Raw genomic sequence first — 16,671 nt, 5'->3', positions numbered from 1 at the left:
TATTTGAGGAGATACACAATCATTTAAAAAGTTTTGATGTAACAGCATTTGATGATTTCTTTGGTTGATTGAAAGATGTTGATGGAGATAATGGTGATCTTCTTTGTGGTGCTAAACGAATTTTTAATTCAGAAGAATCATTACTTTGAGATAAAGGAGAGGTTGATGTTACAAGACTTGGTGAAGAGTCAGATTGAGGTGATTTAGAAACTTCAACAGAATTTGGTTTTGATCTACATCCAATAACAAACGTAGGTTTTTGTTTCTTTTGAGACGAAGAAGTATATTGTTCATAGAATTGTTGTAAGAAAATAAGTTCTGGTTGTGGTAATGGAACTGGAACAGTTGAACCAGAAAATGTTAAATTAAGTTGAATGGTATTTGACACTTTTGATTTAAATGGATTTCTTATGTCAAGTGTTTTAGAGTCAAAAGAAAGTGTATTACCATCAATAAAATATGTATGAAAAGACGCACGTGCAACAATGGTATGACCATAACTAGGATTAGAATTAATTAAACGAACTCTAATATTTATATCTCCTGCTAAAGGAATTGGTGGGTTAAATGATGCTTGAATATTATTTGTTAACTCTGAAAATATACAAGAATAACTAGGTGAAGAGGATATTAATGGTTGAATACAAATAAATGGTTTGTAATATTGATCAATGCTAGAAATGTCTAGTTCATATGATACATTATTTGTTCCTTGATCAGGTAATGGTCCAATAGAAAGTGTTTGTAGAAGATAAGTTGTTTGAACAAAATAAATTTGTTTTGATAGCAATTCTCCAAAGTAATTAACATATCGAATTTGAGCTGGCATTGAAACTCCTTTATTTTTCATTGAACGAATAGAAGCAAAATGATCCAATGCATCTTGTGGAGTAGCACATAATTTAATGTACTGTAAAAATGAAGTAATAACAGTTCCTGTTCTTCCTCTTCCTGCAAGACAATGAACTACAACAACATTTGCAGGATCTTCAGTATAATATTTATACATATCATCAACAATATGACAAAGCACAATTAATGATGGGTTATGATGGTCAGGAAAAGGAAACCATTTTACGTTATTGTGGAATGGTGTAGGGTCATATGGATTTTCTGTCAAATTATATACACGATAATGTCCTAAATGTTTTTGCTAAACTAATAAATATTTCTATTAAATGTAAGTCCACTTTATTAAAATGAAGTACAAACATTGAGTAACATAGCAACATCTACCATATTATTTCTATAATATGATTCAATGCCTTCAGCAGGATATCCCATGGCAATAATTCTAGGTTCAATGTATGTGAGATCTAAATCAAATCCATCTTCTTGGAATCTTCGTTTATCTTGAGACACTTGTCTTTTGACCAAGTTTAGCATTTGTTTTTTTTTAATTTGTTTTTATTTTTTTAATTTATTTTTATGATTGAATAATTCATTTTATCATTTTTTTTACTTTTGGTTAAATAACATAAAAAAATGAATAGCACATTTTTTATATTACAAAAATGAAAAAAAGATTGAGGCATAACAATTATGAAATAAAACATCAGAAAACTAGATTTACCCTATCAATTATGCCAAGACAACGAAAAAGACCAAACCCAACTCCTTCTCCTCAACAACAACAAGAAGGAGAAACTTGGCTTCATAACTATATTAAAAATTCACCTTATTCCAGTACATTAAGAGAACGATTAGGATTGTCAAATGAAGAATTAGAAATAAGTATTGAATCATTAGTTGAGATGAGTCCTGATGAAATGGCACTACAAATGTCATTATTTGAAGTGTATGGTGATGACTCCTTTGAATTTATATCTGGTATTATTCAGAACTTACCAGCCATTTTAAGTCATCAAATAATCAATCAATCAACGCAAACAAAACGACAAAAGACACCCAAACCTACTGACCAAATTTCGTATACCCCACCAAAACAGATAAATAAACCTGTTATCCCCAAAAATGCTATTGAAAGAAATCTTCCTGATAGATATGAATTATATATTCCTGCTGTTCCTTCTGCTAGAAGTCTTAATACAGAACGATTAGAAGTTAAAAATATTTTAGATGATTATACTAGACCTGCTATGTTAAATTATACTCATTTAAATTATGTACAAAGTAAAGTATATGAGACTGCTTATAATAGTGGAGAAAATATGTTAGTTTGTGCGCCAACTGGATGTGGTAAAACATTAACAGCATTGTTATGTATGCTAAGAGAAGTTAAAATGCATCAACATGATATGGAACATTTAAAAATTGTTTATATTTCTCCATTAAAAGCACTTGCTACAGAAATGACAACAACTTTTAAAAAACATTTAGGTTGTTTCAAAATGAGAGTTGAAGAAGTAACTGGTGATACTAATATTCCAAAAGCAGTTATTGCAAGTACACATGTTATCGTAGCTACACCAGAAAAATTTGATGTCTTGACACGAAAACAAGATGCAGAATTTGTAAATGATATTCAGTTACTTATTGTTGATGAAGTACATTTATTGGATGAAGACAGAGGGGCTGTTATTGAAACAATTGTTGCAAGAACATTGAGAATGGTTGAAAGTCAACAAAGACCAATTCGTGTTGTAGGATTATCAGCTACATTACCAAATTATCAAGATGTAGGAGAATTTATTAGAGCTAAACCAGAAAATATATTTCATTTTGATATGAGTTATAGAGCAGTTCCAATGTCTACTAAGTTTATTGTTTTACCTGAAGATGAAAAAGAAAATAAAGGTCACCAATTCACTCATCATGCTACTGACTTGGCTTATGATGAAGCAGAAATTGTAGTAAAAAGAGGAAAACAAGTTATTGTATTTGTTCACACAAGAAGAGAAACAGTATTAACTGCACAACGGTTTATAAGAAGAATGAAAGAAAAAGGAACTACAGAATATTTTACGGGAAATAAAGGTAGAGAATTTGCCACAAGAATAAAAAAATTACAAGGGAAAGATATTAAAGAGTTATTAGAAATGGGAATTGGTGTGCATAATGCTGGAATGTTTAGGTCAGATAGAACATTTATTGAAGATGCATTTAGAAACGGTTCTTTAAAGGTTCTTATTTCAACTGCTACATTAGCATGGGGAGTTAATTTACCAGCCCATACTGTTATTATTAGAGGAACTGAAGTATTTAATAGTGATAAAGGATGTTCTGATAAAATTTCAATCTTAGATGTTCTTCAAATGTTTGGAAGAGCAGGAAGACCACAATATGATAATGAAGGTGCAGGTATTATTATTACTGATAAAGAAGGATTAAAAAAATATATGGCTATTCTTGGTAATATGGGTAAAATTAAATCAACATTAATGAATGGACTAGCTGACCATTTAAATGCAGAAATAGTCTCTGGAACTGTTACTAATTTAGAGGAAGCATTACAATGGTTCCAATATACTTATTTATATGTTTGTTTAAAACAGAGCCCTGGAGGTATAACATCTGATGATCTTAATTCATTAATTGGAGGTGCTGCCAACTCATTAGAGAAACTTCAAATGATAACTATTAATGATGAAACTATAACATTTTCACCAACATTACTTGGAAGAATTGCATCTCATTATTATGTTACAGTTGAATCAATGTATACGTTTTCCGAGAAATTACATGAAGGAATGCAAATGCCACAATTACTTGATCTTATTTGTTCATCAAATGAGTTAAAGCAATTACAAAAAATGAGAGAAGAAGAAAAACAAGAAATGGAAACCCTTGGTAATTCTGTTAGATGGCAATTACCATCGACAAATGACTTGGCTTGTAATAAAGCAAATATTCTTATTCAAGCAAGTTTATCTCATATCACATTAACTAATTATACTTTAATGTCTGAAACTTTATATGCAAATCAAAATGCTTCAAGAGTTACTCGTGCTTTATTTGAATTAGCATGCATTAGAGGATTGGCACGTGAAGCAATGAATTTATTAGAAATAGCAAAGATGATAGACCAACAAAATTGGGATACGGTTCATCCATTGTTTCAATTTAAAACTCTTCCTGTTCCAGTATTACTTAAATTACAACAACGAAAACTTGATATTGATACTATTTGTGAAATGGACAAAACTGAATTTATTGATTATCCACAATATGCAACTGATATTATAAGACAAGCTCATGAATATCCATATCTTGTATTAGAAACTACATGTGTTCCATTAACATCAACAGTATTACAAATGAAAGTTCATATTCATCCAGCATTTAGATGGGGAAATGATTTAGGAACAGTAGAAAATTTCTGGTTATTTATAAGTGACAATAGCTATAACCAATTGTTTTATTTTGAAAGTTTTAATCTTTCAGAGAAAAAACTTGATGATTATAATGGTACTGGTATTCCTATTGAAATTATTGCTACTGTTCCAGTTGTTTCTGGTATTCAATATATGGTTGATGTAGTTTCAGATAAATATTTTGCTTGTATTTCTAACTTCCCTGTTCAATTTGATGAAAGTACCTTACCGACAGATGAGTCTTATATGACAAAACTCTTACGATTACATCCTTTACCAACAACAGCATTAAAACAATATCAAACGTTCTTTAATTTCCATTATTTTAATCCACCCCAAACACAATTCTTCTTTATTTGTTTTAATACAAATAAGAATGTTATTGTTGGAGCACCAACTGGTTCAGGAAAAACTGTTGCAGCTGAACTTTGTATGTTAAAAATTTTTAGAGACACTCCAGATAAAAAAGTGGTATATATTGCACCAATGAAAGCATTAGTAAAAGAAAAATTGAGTGATTGGAAAGATAAATTGAAAACACTGGGAAAGAATATTGTAGAATTAACTGGTGACTTTACACCAGATAGTGCTGCAATTGCAAAGGCAGACATTATTTTAACAACACCAGAAAAGTGGGATGGTATTACTAGATTATGGACAAAGAAAAGTTATGTACAAAAGGTAGGTTTAATAATTTTGGATGAAGTTCATTTACTTGGAGAAGAAAGAGGACCAGTTATTGAGGCAATTGTTACTAGAACTAAACAAATAAATAAAAAATTAGGTATTCAAACTCGAATTTGTGCATTAACTACTGCTATTGCAAATGTTGATGACATGATGAGTTGGATAGGAGTAGATAAAGATTCTGTGTTTAATTTCCATTCATCACTTCGTCCAGTTCCATTAATTGCACACATTGATGGATTTCCTACAAAAGCATATTGTCCAAGAATGGCAACAATGAATAAACCATGTTATCAAGCTATTAGATTACATTCACCAGATAAACCAGTAATGATATTTGTTTCTTCAAGAAGACAAACCCGACTTACTGCACAAGACTTAGTAAAGTTTTGTTTTAATGATGGAAATCCTCAAAAATTCCTTCATATGCCATTTGAAGAGATGAACGAAATTACTAAAAGTATTACTGATGGTATATTAAAAGAATGTTTGTTATATGGAATTGGTATGCACCATGCTGGTTTAAATGATCATGATAGAGAAATTACAGAAAAGTTGTTTAAATCTAATAAAATTCAAATATTAATTACTACAGCTACATTAGCTTGGGGTGTTAATTTACCAGCACACCTTGTAATTATAAAAGGAACAGAATATTTTGATGGTAAAAAGCACCAATTTGTTGATATGCCATTAACAGATGTTCTTCAAATGATGGGAAGAGCAGGAAGACCACAATATGATAATGAAGGAGTAGCTGTTATTTTAACATATGAACCTAAAAAAGATTTTTTGAGAAAATTCTTATTTGAACCATTCCCATTAGAAAGTTATTTTGAAACAGTTATGGCTGATCAACTGAATGCAGAAATTGCTGTTGGTAATGTTACAAATGTAAAAGAAGCTGTAAAATTTTTAACATTTACATATTATTTTAGAAGACTATTAAAGAATCCTAATTATTATGGGTATGATGGAAAAGAACAAATTGGTAAATTCCTTGTTTCTAAAGTTAAAGATGCATTAAATGAATTGGTTAATGCTAAATGTATTGAAATGGATGAAAATGATGTTGAAACAACTACAAATGGAAAATTATCAACTATGTATTATATTAGTTATAGAACTATTAAAATGTTTGCTACTAGAATGAAGAAAGATTTAAGTCATGCTCAAATATTACAAATTATATCAGATGCAGCAGAATATAATAATCATCCAGTACGACATGAAGATGATATTCATTGTAAAACTTTAGCAAAGAAAGTTAAATATGGTAATTTAAGACAATCATATGATGATCCACATACAAAAGTATTTTTACTACTTAGTGCTTATTTTGGAGAAAACACATTACCTATTGTTGATTTTGTATTAGATACAAAAAGTGTCTTAGACCAATGTATTCGTATTCTTCAAGCTTTTATTGATAGTGTAGCTGAAAAAGGATGGACAGAAGTTGTTGTTCGTTCAATAGAAATACTTCAAATGGTTGGAAGTGGAAGATGGATTGATGAATCCCCATTTTTAACATTAATTGGAGTACATCAAAAAGCAATAAAACAATTTGAGAATGAAGGTATCATTTGTTTGCCTCAATTATTAGTTGCACCTAAAGAAAAAATTGAACGAATTGCTAGAAAAGCTGGAATGTATGGTAAACAAATTAAACATTTATTACTTCAAATAAGTAAATTCCCAAGGATAAATGTCTTTATTAAACCAATAAATAATATTCATCTTGATGATAAAGTATTTGATATAACTATTTCATTAAAGAGAATTAATGATAATTTGAATTATGCCTTCTTACCAAGATTCCCAAAAACTAAACAAGAAGGTTGGTATTTAATTATTATTAAACCTGATGGAGGATTAGCTGCAATGAAACGAATTAGTTTAAAGAAAAATAGTACAATATCTTTAATGTGTGTATGTCCTTTATTCCCAGGTGAATTTACATATAAAGTTTTATTATTATCTGATTGTTATATTGGTTTAGATCAACAATATGATCTTCCAATTACATTTGTCTAATTCAATTTATTTAGAATTAAAATTAAAAAAGGTTTATTTAATTTAAAGACGAATAAATTAAAACATATGCCATCTTATCATAAATATCTTTTTGTTCAATGAGTTGAATATTTTCATCATTACAAAAATACCATTTCTCCCCTCTTCTAACATAACATACATAATGTCCTCTTCTTATTTGATTTCCACGATGTTCAATAATACTTATAAGTCTATAATTTACATTTCCTTTATTTGTTTTTAATTGAAGAGATTCAGTATAATTGATGTGATCTACTAATTTAACAACATCTAATTTCACACGATCATAAATAAAACGGTTTAATTGTAATACTAATAATTTTGGTGCTTCTTCAATAAACAATTGTTGAAAATGTGTGTTATCAATTTTTCTTTTTGAGAAAGCTAAATTAATAGCTTGACTAACACAACTAACACAATTTTGTTTAGACTGAATTGGTAATGATAAAACATAAAACTCTTGTAAAACGGCTTGGTTGTGTTTTTTTTTCATTTCATCAATAGTTATAGTCAATGACCTCATACTTCCTCTAAAATAATCAGAAATTACACTTGTTCCATCAGTTTTTTCACTTCTTAATTGAATCTTTTTGGATTTTTTTCCAACTTCTTCCCATCCATCATCATCTTGTTGTGCTTCTTCTCCTTCAGATATTTTATTTTTACATTCAGTATGTAAACAATTAATTAAAGTAGTATAAAATTCTGTTGCATCCATTTGATATTGACCACTTTCTGTTTGTAATTTCATAATAATCTCCTTCATTGATGGAGGTGGATCAATAATTTCTTTTTGAATTCCAACTTTATTACATTGAAGAAATAAGTTAAACATCTCTTTCATTGCTTTTGTATATTTCATATCATCTGTAGGATTTACTTCTTTTAAATATTCAACAAAAGGTGGTAAAGAACATAATACCTGGAATACACTATTAGCAAAACATGTTGACCTAAAATTTTTAATGCCAAACAATGGGTATGCTTTCTTTAAATTCAATGATTTAGGTTTTACAGATTGTGACATTATAAATGAACTTTTTGAGTTATAAATTTTAATAAAATAAAAAAGAAAGAGTTATAAAAAAAAAGAAAAACATAAAAATTAATCAATCAATCATTGTCTCCATTGGATTTGATCCAATAAATATCGAATTTGGATATGTTGAGGTGCAAGATCAGTTAATAATTCAATTGCATTAATTCTTTTGAGTCGTTGATATAAATCAGGTACTGTGTCAAATAAGAATTTTAGAATATCACAACATAACATAATAAATTCATTTGTTTGGTTATCTTTTAAATAGTCAATCAAATATTCTAATATTCCTAGTTCTAAACAACACTTAATAAATGGATGACTTCCATTATTATCTGATGCCATAATATTTGATATTGTAACAAATAATGAACTAATTAGTTGGTCATCATCAGTATTATCAAAAAGTCCAAATAATAATGGAAGACATCCACTTTGAACAACTTTACTTACAACTTCGAAATTTGTTGCACTAACAAGGTTACCTAATACCCAAACTGCATCACTCATTAAAACATTATCCCTTTGCACTATTCGAATTAATCCATCAATAACATTTGGAGTAAGAAATGGAGCTAATTGAGAAGGAGTACTAATAGTGAAGAAATTCCCAATAATTGTTAGTGTTGGAGCAATAATAGTTGGCTGAATTGATGTAGTTAAGATTACGGCAAGATATTGAAGAAATGCCATTTGATTTATACAAATAGAAATGAATTGTTGGTCAGATGATATTAAAGATATTAATAATAATGATGATGAAATGAATTTAGTATTATTTGTTGTAGGAAGAAATTGCATTAATGCTTGAGGAACCTGAGAATTTAGTAATAATTTAACACCAATAGGATTTGATAAAGTTAATGTAGAAAGTAATTGGATAAGTGAAATTGATGTTAGAATTTCGTTAAATCCTTTTGAAAGTTTCTCAAGAATAATTGGGATGATCCCTTGTGAATTAAACCTTTCTTTAAACTGTGTGGATGTTTGACAAATAAGAGAAACTATTTTTGATGTTATTGCAACGATTTCATTAGAAGGTGATTGAAGAAGAAAGACTAAAAAAGGAAATGAACTTTGAACTAAAATAAGGCATTGTTCAATTTGTAATGAAACGATTGTATAAAGTAATCTCAAAGCAATTAATTGTTCTTGAAAGTTATCTTTATTAATAGCCATAATAGCTTGATTAATAACAGAAGTATTTTGTGTAAGAAGTAAGATAGGGTTGTCACTTTGTAATATTAAAGTTTCAAGTTGTTCAAATTGATTATTATTAACATTTCTTTTAAGTAACTCATTTCTTCTTTTCATTCTCATTTTCATAAGTTCTTCTCTTCGTTGTGAACATAATGAAGTAATATTTGGGGTTTCACGAAGTGTTGCCATTTATCTTCTTTTTTAGTTCAGAGTGTTTTTTGGAAACAATGAAAAATTATTGTTATTCAATTTAATACTCCTTGATATTTTTTTGTTATTAAAGAATAAAGCACTAAATCATTTGATGTAGTTGATTTTGATAAATTAAGTTCATTATAATATTTGTCTAAAACCTCATTTGTTTTATCAATTAATTGATGAAGTGTTTTTGATTGTTCAACAAGAGGATCTTCAGGAAGTTGTTCAATGAATCTTTTTATTGACTGGAATTTTCTTTGTTCAGCAAGAATAGCAGGAGATGATTTATTAATTAATATGCCATCTTCAATACATAATTTAAGTATTTTATATGATAAATTAATGTCAGTATTATTTACCAATCTATTCAATGTTTGATTTTCATCATCATCAATGAGCATTAATGGGTAATATCGTTCAAATATTTTTTGACTTAAATACTCTAATTCTAATTGATAAGAATCAGTGTTATTTACTCTAGAAGATCTAAGCGTATTATTTAATGGTTTCATTATTAATAAATGACAAAAGAAATAATTAGTTCAAAATCAATACCAATAATGTAATAAAAAAATTTAACGTAAACTTAATAAAGTGAATTTAAAATAAGTTATCTAGTGATGTCCAATATGCTCTTGTTGTTTTACCATCTAATGAGAATTGATCATCAACCCACAACATTCCTAAGTTTAATAACCCTATCTTTTTTAATGAGTAAGTGAAAAAAAAACAATGATTGAAGAAACTAATTTCAAACAAACTAATGTTCCTTTGACTCGTTCTTTTGACCATCCAATAATAAGCAATTCATCTTCTAAAAAATATGGCTTTTTATCTAATAAAGTTAAAACAACTTGTTGGTCATCAGCTAATTCAAATGGAACACTAATAACATAACTTTGTTGATAAATAGTAACAACTTTTAATCCTTCTCCTAGACATTTTGCTTGATTAACTGCCTTAAAGATATCATTTCTATGATGTTATTAAATAAGTTATTAATTAATAATAATGAACAAACTGCCTAATTATTGATTTTCTTTTTTTATTAATTAATTCACATAATTTATTTATTTCAATAATTCCACCATTTGATTCTCTTGATTTATAACACTCTTCTATAATTTGGACAGTAAGTTCATTATAAAAAACATTACTTCCAAAAAAAATATTAACATAACTTTTTTCAGCTAACATATTAAGTGTTTTACATTCTTTTATATTTATTTTAATATCAAACTTGTTAATGGTTCAACCCCCATTTTTCTACATAATATATATAACATATTTTGAATATCAACATCATTTGTAATTTCATATTTATTTTTTTGTAAAAATTCTTCTAATTTATGTTTAAAAAGATTAGTCTGTCTTTCTCGTTCTTCTTGATTAACTAAACAAAACTCTTTCCCTTTAATTGACATCTTTTCTTTTTGTCTACATAACAAATCAATTGTTCTTTTTGACATTATTGTGTTATTTTTTAATTTTTAATTTTTAGTTCTTGGTTTCTTCTTTGTTCTTTCTTTTCTTTAAGTCTTTTTGTATTATAAATTCTTTCTTTATTTAATAAACATTACCTCAATCTTCTTTAAAGCTATTTACAATACATCATTAGAAAATGAAATTGTTGAATGGGTATTCTTCTTTCTTCTTCGTTAAAATACTTTGTTTTTAATCAAAGATTCCTTTCTTTCAAAAACTTTCAACACTTTTTAAATAACATTCTAAAAAGTTCTAATCTATTCTTTAATTTAATCGTTCAACATTCGATGATCAGAAAAGAATAAAATAGTACAAACTTCCAGGGTTTAAAATAACAAACAAACTTTAACTTTAAATCCAAATAATATGTCTTCAAAAGAGAAAATTTCTAATGCATTTAATACATTTGTAAATAAGTATTTAGTTATGACATCTATTATTGTTGTCTTTTTACTTACTGGTACAGCTACAACAATTTTATCAAAAACTGCTTATCAATTAAAAGCAGAAGGTAAAGATAATGACGTTCATTATTTTATTAAACCGTTGTTTTTAAATTGGGCAATGTTTTTAGGAATGACTCTTTGTTTAATTCTTTATTTTATTCAATTTCATATCCTCCCATTATTTAAAAAAGATTTAAAGAGTGAAAAAGAGTCAATGACATGGAAAGGATTTTTATTAATGCTTATTCCTGCTTTTTGTGATTTCTTAGCAACTTATTTAATGAATTTTGGATTGATCGTTGTTCCATCTAGTGTTTTCCAAATGATGAGAGGAAGTATTATTGTTTTTACTGCAATATTAGCTGTTTTTTATCGTAAACATAAAATGTATGTTTTTGAAATAATTGGTGTTATTATTATTGTTGTTTCTCTTGCAGCAATTGGAAGTGCTGCTTTCTGTCCTGGAGCTCAACCAGATGTTGTTGAGACATCTTCAGGTGATTCATCAAGTAACACTGATGGACCAAAAGTATATCCATGGTATGCTACTCTTATTGGTATTTCACTTATTTTAATCGCCCAATTCCTTCAAGCTTTCCAAACTATTCTTGAAGAACAATTCCTTCATGACATTAAAGCTCCTGTTAGTTTCATTGTTGGTCTTGAAGGTCTGTATGGACTTATTATTTGTTCTATTATGATGCCAATTATGGGATTAGATTTTATTCCAAAAGGATTATATGAAGATACTTTAGATACTTTCATTATGTTAGGTAATTCTGCTGCATTAATTTGTATTACTATTGCCTACGTTTTTTCAATTTTAGCTTTCAATGTAACAGGTATGATGATTACTGATTACGTTAATGCTATGGTTAGAAATGTTATGGAACCAATGAGAATGATTACTATTTGGATATGTTCAGTATTCTTGTATTATGTTGTTGACCCAGACATTGGAGAGAAAGTTGGATGGTTTACATTTATTGAAGTATTTGGATTTATATTCCTTACAGGAGGTTTCTTATTATATACAAGAGTTATTAAGATTCCTAAATTATTTAAATATCCTTCAAATGAAGAAGTTACTATTGAAGAGAAAAAAGAAGAAGAAAAAGAACCATTATTATATTCAAATTAAATTTTTATTCTTCCTTTTTATTAAATCTTTTTCTTTTTATTATTTTTTAAACAAATTTTTGTGTTTAACAAATAAGAATTACAACAATTCTAAATCATCAGAGCTTGATGAATATTCAGTGGTTTCTGTTAAGTCTAAGTTTAATTCATTAATAACATCTGAGAAATTTAACTTAGAAGATACATCAGAAAATCCATATGCTTCTTTACTTTGAATAGGTTTCTTTTCTTCAGTTTCAGGTTTCTTTTCTTTTTTCTCTTCAACAACATCACTTTCGTCCTCTTCTTCTTCGCTATCATCCTCTTCTTCTTCTTCTTCCTGTTCTTCATTTGTATTTTCTTCATTACTTAACTCACATTCAAATGTTAAATCTTCATCATTAATAACTTCAGTTTTTGATGTTTTACTTTTAATTGATTTCTTTTCTTCTTCTTCTTCCGTATTACCTTCTTTCTTTGCTGACTCTTTTTCTCCTTCTAAGTTATTTTCATTTTTCTCTTCTTTGTCATCTTTAATAATCATATCAACATCTGAAATATTTGGTTCTAAACTAATTCTTGATTTTTCTTTATTATTTGCTTGATTCGTTTCTTCTTTAGATCCTTCTTTCTTTGGTTCTTCTATTTTTTTCTTTTTAATAGCAACTTCTTCTTCAACAACAACAACATCTTCTTTTTCTTTTCTTCTTACTACCTTTACGTCTTTCATTACAAAGAAATGAATCCACTTAAAAACACAATTATATATTTCATCTTTTAACATATGTAAATATGCATTTAATACAATAACTTCAAATGGCATAATTTTAATATATTGTTCAGAAATTTCAACATGTGTTTGTCTTGCTTGACATTGGTCCATAATTTCTTCTCTAACAGCTTTAGCAAAAATTTCTGCAATACAATCAGCCATACAACTCATTAAATTTTTTCTTAAATGTTTTACCATTTTTTGTACTCCAAATTCAAATGATTCTTTAATAACTTCAGGAATGTTTATTTCTTTTTTTCTTTTATTTAATGTTTTAAATGATAAATAGTCCATAGCTTTCCACCAAAACTTTTTTAATCCTCTATGAAGAATATCAGTCATTAATAAACAATGATCAGATATTGAAACAATCATATTAGTTAATGTATAAAAATAATCTTTTAATTGAATCTTTTCATCAGGAGATAATGCTTGATATTCTGCTGTAATCTTTTTATCAATTTCATAAAAACATCTCCATACATCAAATTTACCATCTCTTTCAAATCTCCATAGGAAAATATATAATTCATCTTCCATTGTATCTATTCTTTTCTTACTAATATCTTCATCTTTTACCATTCCAACTTTTCGTGCCATCATTTCATTTAATACTGTAACAATATTTCTTACTTGGAAAAAGCCAGTCATTCCTTCAATAATATGATCAAAACAAGTAAAAAATAATCTTAACTTCGTAAATGGTGGTGAAATATGACCAGCAATTTCACCCATTTGTTCATACAAAGATGGTGGACAATCTTTAATAATTCTTTTCATATCATATAATTCTGTTTCAACATCATCAGAAATAACTGCACAATTTGGATCAACAAGTTCTTGTTGTAATGAATGACATACCTCTAATAATCCTTCAAAATGACCATATAAATATTTAAAACAAGGTAACATTTCCTTTAATACAACATTAGTTGTAACATGAAATTCTTTAAGATATTCACTTATACTATCTTTAGCAGCATTTTGAACTGTGTGAATATATCCCCAATATTCATCTAATAACATTTTCATATCAGAGAAGTTATTTAATGATAATTCAACTGCTTCAAAATCTTTTTGTATTTGGAACCAAAATTCACTAATATCTTCTGCTGTTGCTTTCATTACAATTCTTAAAAATTCAAGGAATTCTTGTTTATTTTTTGCATCAGGTCGTTTTACTGAATCATCTTCATAACACACTTCAACTACAATATATTTAGTTAACCCTTCAACAGGATCATGATAAACGATATTATGAGTAAATGCACTAATTCGTTTCATTGCCCAATCAAACACATCTGAATATGCATCTTTTTCTGTAGCATGACCTAAGAATGTTCTTAACGTTTTAGAATGAGCAATTCTTTTTTCTTTTAATATAACTAACATATATTTTGTAAGTTGAGTTAATAAATCACTTGTATCTTCTTTAAATGCATCAGCTTTAGTAGGTAATTGTGCAGCAAGATTTTTTGGCTTTAATTCAGAATGAAGTTCTTCAAATTGATCAAATCTTTTATATACCATAGCAGTTTCACTTCCATATGTACTTCTAACAAGGAATACAGGTAAAGGATCATAATCTTTATCTAAAATACGTAAGTCATGTACACGAATAGCAATTTCTGTATTTTCTGGTGATGTTTCTGAAATAACACGGGCAGGTCTTTTACGTGGTTTAATTTTATTTCTTTTTTTTCCTTTAGCTTTTTTCTTTTCTTCTGATATTTCTTTTTGTTGTAAATCATATAATTTAACAAGGAATTTTTGTGCATGAAGTATTTCTAATTCTCCTTGAAATTGTGCTTTAATTTTATTACGAAGATTTTGTATACTTTCTCTTTGTTCTCTTGGAAGTAATTTCTCGTCTTTTACCATATTGTCCTTTTCTTATACAATTTTAGTTCAATAATTTTTCTTCTATTCTTTTTTTGTATTTAACTATTTTTATTTACTATATTCTTCTATTTTTTTATTATTTCTTTAAAATTTGTTTTATGTCTTAACTTGAAATCAAATTTTTTTTTAAATAAAAATGGATATCCAAAAAAATTAATTTTGAAAAAAAAAATAATAATAACAAAAATATAAAACAAAAAAAAGTAATTAAAAAACAATAAGAAAAAATCTAAAAATGATTGAGTCATGTTCTTCAAGGTTTTCTACTTTATCTTTTGTTTATAATGTTTTAATTCATTTGAACATTGATTTATTTTTTAGCTTATTTTATCATACACGATTCAAGTTACTCCTGAACACTTAAATGGAGGTATTGAAGACTATCTTGACAAATATATTTCAGAAACAACAGGATATAATAAGGATTATGAGTGTATTGTAATTTGTGTGTTAAATGTTTTAGAACATAAACCCATAAGAGTTTGATATTCATTTTATTTTTATAGTCATTACTCAAAAAGTAGATTGCAGAAGGAACAGGGAATGTTGTCTTTTCAGTAAAGTTTGAAGCAATTGTTCAAAAAATTATCCGATCAGAAGTTGTTGATGGTATTATTTCTAGTGTTAATAAAGAAGGTGTTACAGTAGATGTAGGGTCATGGAAAAATATTCATGTCACAGCATCAAAAGTAGCTGATTGTGAATATGTTGAACAAAGTGGTTGTTATCGTGATAAAGATCGAGCTTCTCAATATCAAATAAGAAAAGGTAGTCATGTCCGTGTCCGTTCAGATGTTGTTGATTATAACATCAATGGAAAAGTTTGTTTTTTATTTTATGATATTTTAATAAGAATAAATATTAATTATATTATAGAAATGTTTAGGGACTATTGAAAGATCTTTTTCATCTAATGACTGAGAAAATAACAAATTATTTGTGATATATGTTTTATATACCGTTTTTATATTCTGTTATTCATAAAAATAATCAAAACAGTTTCGTTGTTCCAAGGATAAAACTTAAATAAATACTATTTTAAATAATAAAAAAACTTATAACAAAAACTAAACAATTATGTTATTTTTGGTAATTTCCGTGAATACTTTTGAGATAAGAAAGAAAGAAGGAAGAGAGCGGGAGTTTTAAGAAAAAATAAATAAAAAAGAAAATCAAAAACTTGGGGCATAAAAATAGCAGTGATAAGGAGACTTTTAAAAAACGGAAAAAACAAAAAGAAAAAAATAACATCTAATAATTTGAGATGAGTGAAGCAGAAGGGGTGAAGGTGAAGAAACAAAAGAAAGGATTATTTGATTTATTCTCTCGAATTAAACATACAACAAGTGAAGAAAAGAAAGAAAAGAAAGAGAAAAAAGAAAAAAGTAAAAAAGAAAAGAAAGAGGCAAAAGAAAAGAAATTAACTAGTGAAGAAACTTCAAAACTTCAACCTGTAGCCATTGCTAATCCAAAAGTAGCAGGTTATGCCAC

General features: G+C 27.4%; 9 protein-coding genes across 9 annotated transcripts; 3 read left to right on the top strand and 6 right to left on the bottom strand.

Moving 5' to 3' along the window:
* Positions 1-19: 19 nt before the first annotated feature.
* ENU1_080720 (pten 3-phosphoinositide phosphatase, putative) lies at positions 20-1,386 on the bottom strand (the record flags this gene model as incomplete). The annotated part of the gene is made up of 2 exons (XM_008858699.1): positions 20-1,153; positions 1,213-1,386. 2 exons carry the CDS (start codon positions 1,384-1,386, stop codon positions 20-22), a joined length of 1,308 nt encoding a protein of 435 aa, XP_008856921.1.
* Positions 1,387-1,583: 197 nt separating this feature from the next.
* On the top strand, positions 1,584-6,998 carry ENU1_080710 (DEAD/DEAH box helicase, putative; the record flags this gene model as incomplete). The annotated part of the gene is made up of 1 exon (XM_008858698.1): positions 1,584-6,998. The coding sequence occupies one exon, from the start codon at positions 1,584-1,586 to the stop codon at positions 6,996-6,998; it is 5,415 nt and encodes a 1,804-aa protein (XP_008856920.1).
* Positions 6,999-7,035: 37 nt separating this feature from the next.
* Positions 7,036-8,046, bottom strand: ENU1_080700 (ubiquitin carboxyl-terminal hydrolase domain containing protein; the record flags this gene model as incomplete). The annotated part of the gene is made up of 1 exon (XM_008858697.1): positions 7,036-8,046. One exon carries the CDS (start codon positions 8,044-8,046, stop codon positions 7,036-7,038), a length of 1,011 nt encoding a protein of 336 aa, XP_008856919.1.
* A 90-nt stretch (positions 8,047-8,136) lies between these two features.
* Positions 8,137-9,447, bottom strand: ENU1_080690 (hypothetical protein; the record flags this gene model as incomplete). Its single annotated transcript, XM_008858696.1, has 1 exon — positions 8,137-9,447. The coding sequence occupies one exon, from the start codon at positions 9,445-9,447 to the stop codon at positions 8,137-8,139; it is 1,311 nt and encodes a 436-aa protein (XP_008856918.1).
* A 56-nt stretch (positions 9,448-9,503) lies between these two features.
* Positions 9,504-9,968, bottom strand: ENU1_080680 (hypothetical protein; the record flags this gene model as incomplete). The annotated part of the gene is made up of 1 exon (XM_008858695.1): positions 9,504-9,968. One exon carries the CDS (start codon positions 9,966-9,968, stop codon positions 9,504-9,506), a length of 465 nt encoding a protein of 154 aa, XP_008856917.1.
* An 88-nt stretch (positions 9,969-10,056) lies between these two features.
* ENU1_080670 (ELL complex EAP30 subunit, putative) lies at positions 10,057-10,925 on the bottom strand (the record flags this gene model as incomplete). The annotated part of the gene is made up of 4 exons (XM_008858694.1): positions 10,057-10,154; positions 10,214-10,431; positions 10,478-10,646; positions 10,697-10,925. 4 exons carry the CDS (start codon positions 10,923-10,925, stop codon positions 10,057-10,059), a joined length of 714 nt encoding a protein of 237 aa, XP_008856916.1.
* A 382-nt stretch (positions 10,926-11,307) lies between these two features.
* On the top strand, positions 11,308-12,528 carry ENU1_080660 (hypothetical protein; the record flags this gene model as incomplete). The annotated part of the gene is made up of 1 exon (XM_008858693.1): positions 11,308-12,528. One exon carries the CDS (start codon positions 11,308-11,310, stop codon positions 12,526-12,528), a length of 1,221 nt encoding a protein of 406 aa, XP_008856915.1.
* A 78-nt stretch (positions 12,529-12,606) lies between these two features.
* Positions 12,607-15,159, bottom strand: ENU1_080650 (hypothetical protein; the record flags this gene model as incomplete). The annotated part of the gene is made up of 1 exon (XM_008858692.1): positions 12,607-15,159. The coding sequence occupies one exon, from the start codon at positions 15,157-15,159 to the stop codon at positions 12,607-12,609; it is 2,553 nt and encodes an 850-aa protein (XP_008856914.1).
* Positions 15,160-15,415: 256 nt separating this feature from the next.
* ENU1_080640 (DNA-directed RNA polymerase II subunit, putative) lies at positions 15,416-16,101 on the top strand (the record flags this gene model as incomplete). The annotated part of the gene is made up of 4 exons (XM_008858691.1): positions 15,416-15,457; positions 15,502-15,660; positions 15,705-16,001; positions 16,057-16,101. The coding sequence occupies 4 exons, from the start codon at positions 15,416-15,418 to the stop codon at positions 16,099-16,101; spliced, it is 543 nt and encodes a 180-aa protein (XP_008856913.1).
* Positions 16,102-16,671: the final 570 nt, after the last annotated feature.

Source organism: Entamoeba nuttalli, assembly GCF_000257125.1.
Source record: "Entamoeba nuttalli P19 unplaced genomic scaffold asmbl_3772, whole genome shotgun sequence".
Taxonomy (NCBI): domain Eukaryota; phylum Evosea; order Mastigamoebida; family Endamoebidae; genus Entamoeba; species Entamoeba nuttalli.
Note: the sequence above shows the minus strand (reverse complement) of the source record. Positions and strands in the feature narration are given on the sequence as shown.